Source organism: Bison bison, unplaced genomic scaffold (genome assembly GCF_000754665.1).
Source record: "Bison bison bison isolate TAMUID 2011002044 unplaced genomic scaffold, Bison_UMD1.0 scf7180017864183, whole genome shotgun sequence".
Classification (NCBI taxonomy): domain Eukaryota; kingdom Metazoa; phylum Chordata; class Mammalia; order Artiodactyla; family Bovidae; genus Bison; species Bison bison.
In genome coordinates, this window is record NW_011494755.1 from 9,245,031 (window position 1) to 9,251,473 (window position 6,443).

At 45.0% G+C, this 6,443-nt stretch overlaps 1 protein-coding gene across 1 annotated transcript in view; it reads right to left on the bottom strand.

Moving 5' to 3' along the window:
* The window catches only part of ZFP37 (ZFP37 zinc finger protein), a 19,492-nt gene extending 16,472 nt beyond the window's left edge, over positions 1-3,020 (bottom strand). The window contains exon 1 of the mRNA XM_010843596.1: positions 2,831-3,020. Coding sequence (XP_010841898.1) covers positions 2,831-2,962 — 132 coding nt within the window. The 5' untranslated portion in view covers positions 2,963-3,020. The remainder of the gene's footprint in view (positions 1-2,830) is intronic.
* Between the last annotated feature and the right edge of the window lie 3,423 nt (positions 3,021-6,443).

Consider the following 6,443-nt stretch of genomic DNA (forward strand, 5'->3'; position numbering starts at 1 on the left):
CCCATGCACTGAAACGAGAGAGTAGCCCCTAATCACTGCAACTAGAGAAAGCCTTCAAGCAGCCATGAAGACCCAGTGCAGCCAAAATAAATAAATTAACTTTTAAAAAATTTAATCCCTAAAATCAAGAGGTATGATGTAAGAAAAATAAGCATGCATACGATTGGTTGTGGGTGGGGAGAAGGAATTAAATAAAGCATGTTAAAGTTCTCCTCTTATTAGGTAGCTACTGTAGAATTTTGAAGCTAATAAATATGTATTCAAACATGTCTGTTTAACATTTAAAGATCATCCCCACTGCCATAAACCACCAATCAATTATCTGTGTCACCAATCTCTGAGCTCACAAACTTGCAGTCACTGATTCCTATAACTCCTGTCACTAATTGTTACTGGCTTCCCAATCACTGAGCCAGCATGGTCCTTCCTAATTCCAAAAGGACTGATCCCAGCAAACCTTCCAGTTACTAACAGCAACAGATCTCCACAGTTACTTGCCCTCATAAACACTCTGATCACATATTGCCACAGGTTCCTCAACTATTGATGCCAGTGGAACATATCGATCTCCACCTAAGATATGACCCCCAAATACTATCAATCCCCAATCACTGACACCAACAGAACCCTCACACAGCCTTTACAGAAACCCTAACCACTGCCAATAAACTCCACTACACACACCCTTTCAGCTATTTCCTTCACCTGCTTGCTTTTTAAAATTTAATGTTTATTTATTTGTCTGCATCAGGTCTTAGTTGCAGCATGTGGGATCTAGTTCCCTGACCAGGATTGAACCCGGGGCCTCTGCATTGGAAGCATGGAGTTACAGCCACTGGACCACCAGGGAAGTCCCATCGCCTGCTTGCTTCAACCAAAACCTACTTGTCACCTGAGGATTCTGCTCCCTTACAGTGTTCCCCAATAGAAGTTGTTTCCCCACCTCCCCCCAATCTTAGAGCCTTAAGATGAAGTAAATTACACTTGTAACTGTTTTTCATTCATCCTTCAAAACCGTAGCTTGTTTATCACCAGGCTTGAGTATCACCAGGCTTTAACCCATTAACATTCTGGTTCAATGATTCACTAGAAGGACTCACAGGGCTCAGTATATAGCTGTACTCATAGCTATGATTTAGAACAGCAAAGAATTCAAAGAAAAATAAGCTAAGGAAAAAGGGGCATGATGTAAAGCACAGAGGAATACAGGAATAAATTTCTAAGAGTCCTCTCCCAATAGAGGGCTTCCCTGGTGACTCAGACAGTAAACAATTTGCCTGCAACGGAGACCTGGGTTCGATCCCTGGGTCAGGAAGACCCCCTGGAGGAGGAAATGGCAAGCCACTCCAGTATTCTTGCCTGGAGAATCCCCATGGACAGAGGAGCCTGGCGGGCTAAAGTCCATAGTGTTGCAAAGAGTTGGACAGGACTTAAGTGACTTAGTACGCCTTTCTACTGTGTCATTCTCACTGACACACAAAGTTGTCTCAATATTATTCATCTGAGGAAAATCCTCTCTTAATCTCATGTCCCATCCAATATCCATTTCTTTGCTCCCCTTATCAGCAAAACTCTTAAAGTTGTCTATACTTGCTGTCTCTATTTCATTACCTCCCATTCTTTAACTCTCCCACCAGATTTTACCCGTCATTCCATCTAAGAGCTCTAATCAATCAAAATAACCATGGAACTACAACTTGCCAAAGTCAAATTCTCTGTAGTCATACTCTGGGGACTGAGTACTGCCATTGCTTTGAAAACCTTGATGCTTTTTTGACAACACATTTACAGTTTTCCTCCTACCTCAGTGGTTACCTCCTACTGCCTACCTCATTCTTCTTGTCCTCCTCCCCTCTCCCTCTCCTCCTCCTTCTTCTCCTCCACCAGAACTCAAAACATCAGACTGACCCAAAACTCTTTGAGTTTTTGCCCTTTTTTCTCCCCTGTCATTTCTTCCTAGATGATTTCATTCAATCTTATGACTTTAAATGCCATCTTTATGCTGATCCCTTTCAAATACGGATTCTTCAGTCTAAGTCTCTCCTAGAGACTATAAGTCTCTATAAGTCTCTAGATTTATATATCTAACAATTTCTCAACATCTCTACTTGAACATGTATGTAATGGGCTTCTTGCCACTGCTCAAACAGAACTATGGCTTATCCACCCTGGCTCTTCTTTAAGCCATCAAATCAGGTCTTCTCCAACACAACCCTTTCTCAGGAAATGGAATCTACCAGTTCCAAAAAGCCTAGGTGTAAATTTTGATTCTTCTTTTCCCTCTTGCTCCATATCATCAGTAAGTCCTATTGGCTCATCTCCAGGCATGTTCTAATTCTGTTTTTTTATTTCACCTGTAAACCCCAATCATCATCTCTTACCTTTAACTACTGCAATAACTACTAACTCACCTGCCTGCACCTCTGCACACAGAGGGGAACAATTCCATCTCTAACAACCACAGAGACTGTAATTGCTGACTCCCGTAGACATTCCCATTTGCGACCCCTATAGTCCTCCCCAATCTCTGATACACCCCAAAGCCCTTATTTCTTATCCCCGCGGCCTTCCAAACTCTGACTGCGCAGGCCCCTGTCACCGCAGATCCCTCAAACAATGATTTCCTTAAACTGCACAGACAGCCCTCTAGCACTATCCCTTAGCTCCCTGAGGATGCTAAGATCATCCTCCCGCCCGTGCAAAAGGCCCTTCAGCATCGACTCCAATTCCCAAATCACCTATTTCACAGACTACAGTAACCCTCCAGCCACTGATGCCCGATTAAACCACAGCTGACCATCAGACCACCCCGCCCCATCATCGCGCTCACCGCAGCGCTGACCCCGGGCCCCGAAACAGCCATCTCCGGAAAGCACTCGGCCTCTTCGGCTGTCCCTGCACTCCTCCTCCGGTCCACGGTCGCTGGCTTTGTCGGGAACTGGGCGCAGGCGGTGGCCGACATGGCGACCACCCGGAGCGCGGCCTCGGCGGGTCCCGCAGCTGCAATGGCGGCGCCCTTGAGTATGGGCTATGGGCGCGGCCATGTTGACTGAGGCTCTGCCGTACAGCGGAGAAGACGCGGTCGGGGAGGGGTCGGGGGTCGGAGGTCGGAGGTCGGAGGTCCGCTCCCGGGCTTGTTTAGCTCGTCTGGCGGTGGTGAGATGCGAGCCGGCAGAAACCGGGCTCGCAGAGTGCTACTTGCAGAGTGCTTCAGTGTGCGTGACACCCCCACTCCCGGTACTCAGAGGTTTCAATTCTTGAGGACAGAATTTGGAGTTGCTTTTCCCAGTCAATGCAGCCAGCTGCGGGGAAACAAGGAATTGCAGACTACCGCAGACTCCAGAGAGCCGGGATAATGAGAGAAACTGGAGGGAGAAAAAGGAAATGCCCAATCGGGCAGATGCCATAGATGTTTTATAGAGAGAGAACGCTAATCTTGGAAATATATTTCATTTATGGTATGAGAGCAATGAGAAAAACTGACGCACCAAATTAAGTGAACACATCGCTCCTCAGTGAGAGCCAGAGTTCGATGGTGATGTTTCAGTCCAATATTGTAATCAAGCAATTGGAGTAGAAATAATTTCTCATTGTGCCGTTTCATGTACAAACGTCACTAACAATTATGCCTTGAGCTTTTATAATGTATGCAGATTGGATTGCTTGGGTTTGCTAGGTAATGAGTAAACAATGGAGATTCAGACACAGCCTTTATTCACCCTCTTATGGAATTTACTATGGGGCAGAGGGTTGGTAAAATTATCCCAAATATTTTATTCTTTTTTCCAGAGTCAAACATAGCCTGTTTTGCACCTTCCACTTGCATGTGCTTTAAAAAAAAGAAAATCCAACCGAGTAAATTAGAATATCTAATTGACTTTATTAAGAGATTCATGAATGGGACAGAATTTCATTTAGCAGACAGAAACGTCATCTGAGGAGCTGTGCAGAATGGAGTATTTTTAAAGGTATAAAAGTGCTGGGACAGGGGAGTTAGGATTATTTCAAACGAGGTCACTTTCCTTTGAGGGAAAGAAGGGGATGTCCCCAGTCCCAGCAATGCCTTCCTGGTCTTCTGACATCAACTTAAGAGCAAATTATGTTGTAAATATTATGATGCCTAGAATTCTAGCATGGGTCCCATATCTCTGTTCCCTAGTGTTATCCCTTTGTGAGAACCCCTAACTTTCAGTGCAGGAGGAACCTATGGTTGTATAGAATATTACTCCCATGATTAGATCCCAAATCAGTTGACTTTAAGTTGATAAAAATGGAGATAATCAGAGGGAATAATACTCCCATGATTAGATCCCAAATCAGTTGACTTTTCAATTCAGTTGTTCAGTTGTGTCCAACTCTTTGTGACTCCATGGACTGCAGCACACCAGGCTTCCCTGTCCATTATCAACTTCCAGAGCTTGCTCAAACTCATGTTCACTGAGTTAGTGATGCCATCCAACATTTTAGCCTCTGTCTTCTACTCCTGCCTTCAATCTTTCCCAGCATCAGGGTCTTTTCCAGCGAGTCAGTTCTTCACATCAGGTAGCCAAAGTATTGGAGTTTCACCTTCAGCATCAGTCCTTCCAATGAATATTGGAAGAGAACCCCATGAACAGTTGACAAAAAATGGAGATAATCGTGGTAGGCCTAATTTAATCGACTGAACCCTTAAAAGTGGATGGACCCTTCTAATAGTCAGAAATTCCAAATATGATAAGGTCTGTGGATGGAGCTACATAATAAAGACCTAAAAGCCACATCTGAGAACTGAGAGTGGTTTTTGTTCTACCACTAGCACGACAGTAGGAAAAGGCAACCCACTCCAGTATTCTTACCTGGAAAACTCCATGGACAGAGGAGCCTGGTGGGCTACAGTCCATAAGCTCACAAAGAGTCAGACATGACTGAGCACAACAATAACTAGCAAGGAGTTATTCCTTGCTACGACTCCTACGACTGCAGAGTAAATGATTTCTGCCAAAAACCTGAGGGAGCCTGGAAGCATGTATTTCTCTAGTGGGGCCTGAGATTAGGACACAATTACCCAATACCTGAATCTCAACTTTGTGTGCCCTTGATGGGAACCCAGCCATACCATGCTCAGACTTCTGACTTGCTGAAACTCAGATGATAAATTTGTGTTGTTTTAATCCAATAAAGTTAGTGATCATTTGGTCTGCAGCAGTAGAAAACTAAAGATTCAGCAAAAATTGAAGGGTAAATAGTAACTGAGATTCCTCTTCATCTACTGGAAACACAGCCCCTCCCTTTGTGTCCCAGATAGAGCATCTTTGAGCCTCACCATCTGAGTATGGCAATTCCTGCCCCTCAGCTGGTAAAGAATCCGCCTGCAATGCAGGAGACCTGGGTTCGATCCCTCGGTTGGAAAGATCCCCTGGAGAAGGAAAAGGCTACCCACTCTGGTATTCTGGCCTGGAGAATTCCATAGACTGTATAGTCCGTGGGGTTGCAAAGAGTCAGACATGACTGAGCAACTTTCACTCCTCAGATAAAGTCCTGACTTTGTCCCTAGAGCACAATCCTAAGGGGTCCACTAATTATGTTTAAAAAAAAAAAAAAAGCTCTCTGCTTTCTGTCTCCTCCCAGCTAGTTATAAAAGGAGACAGGCAGGTCAGTTTCTCCAGGCTTTGCTTGAACATTAGTGTTTCCTCACAAATACAAACAAATTCCAACATATCTCTAAACAAAAGGCTGTTCTCAACTGTAACAACTCTGAAAGCCCTTGATTCTGAGTAATTGTCTAATTATCCTCATAGAGCCCTTGCAGGGAAGCAATATTCAGAGACAGAACTGGGTGGAAAAGTATAGGCAAGGCAGGGTATGGATATTCTCTGCACTGAAGAGGAGGAAGGGAAGCAAAGAAGAGAGGAGAGAAATGAAGAATGAAGGAGTTTGGTAAGAATAGATCGTGGAATGGGGACCAGGAACATTTCAATTTACCCAAGAAGTTCCATCCTTTCTCTACATGGAAGAGTCAGTCAGTTTCCTAGTTCAGGATAAACAGTAAAAGAGTGGATTTTGGGGGAGGGGCGGGGGCTATGTTAGTGGCATGCTGGATTTTAGTTCCCCAACCAGGGATTGAGTGCATGCGCCCCACAGTAGAAGCACAGAGTTGCCGGGAGCCGGTGAGGCATTCCACTCGTGACAAAGGTCATGAGGAAGGAGGCTCGGCATACGCAAAGGCGGGATCGAGCCTCAGGAGTCCCCCCGGATATTCTCGAGCATCTACCCCCCCAAAAACCAGAGTCTGCCTACTTTATTACTTTGTGCTCTCACCTCTGACTTTACTGGGGGCTGTCCCCCACCACCATCTCGCTCTCTCTGTCAAAGAGTTAACTTTCAGCTCCAATTCATAAAGTTCCTTGTCATTCTTCCCTTTAACTTCCAGCTGAGTCTCCATCTGGAGCGCGGAACCCACCACG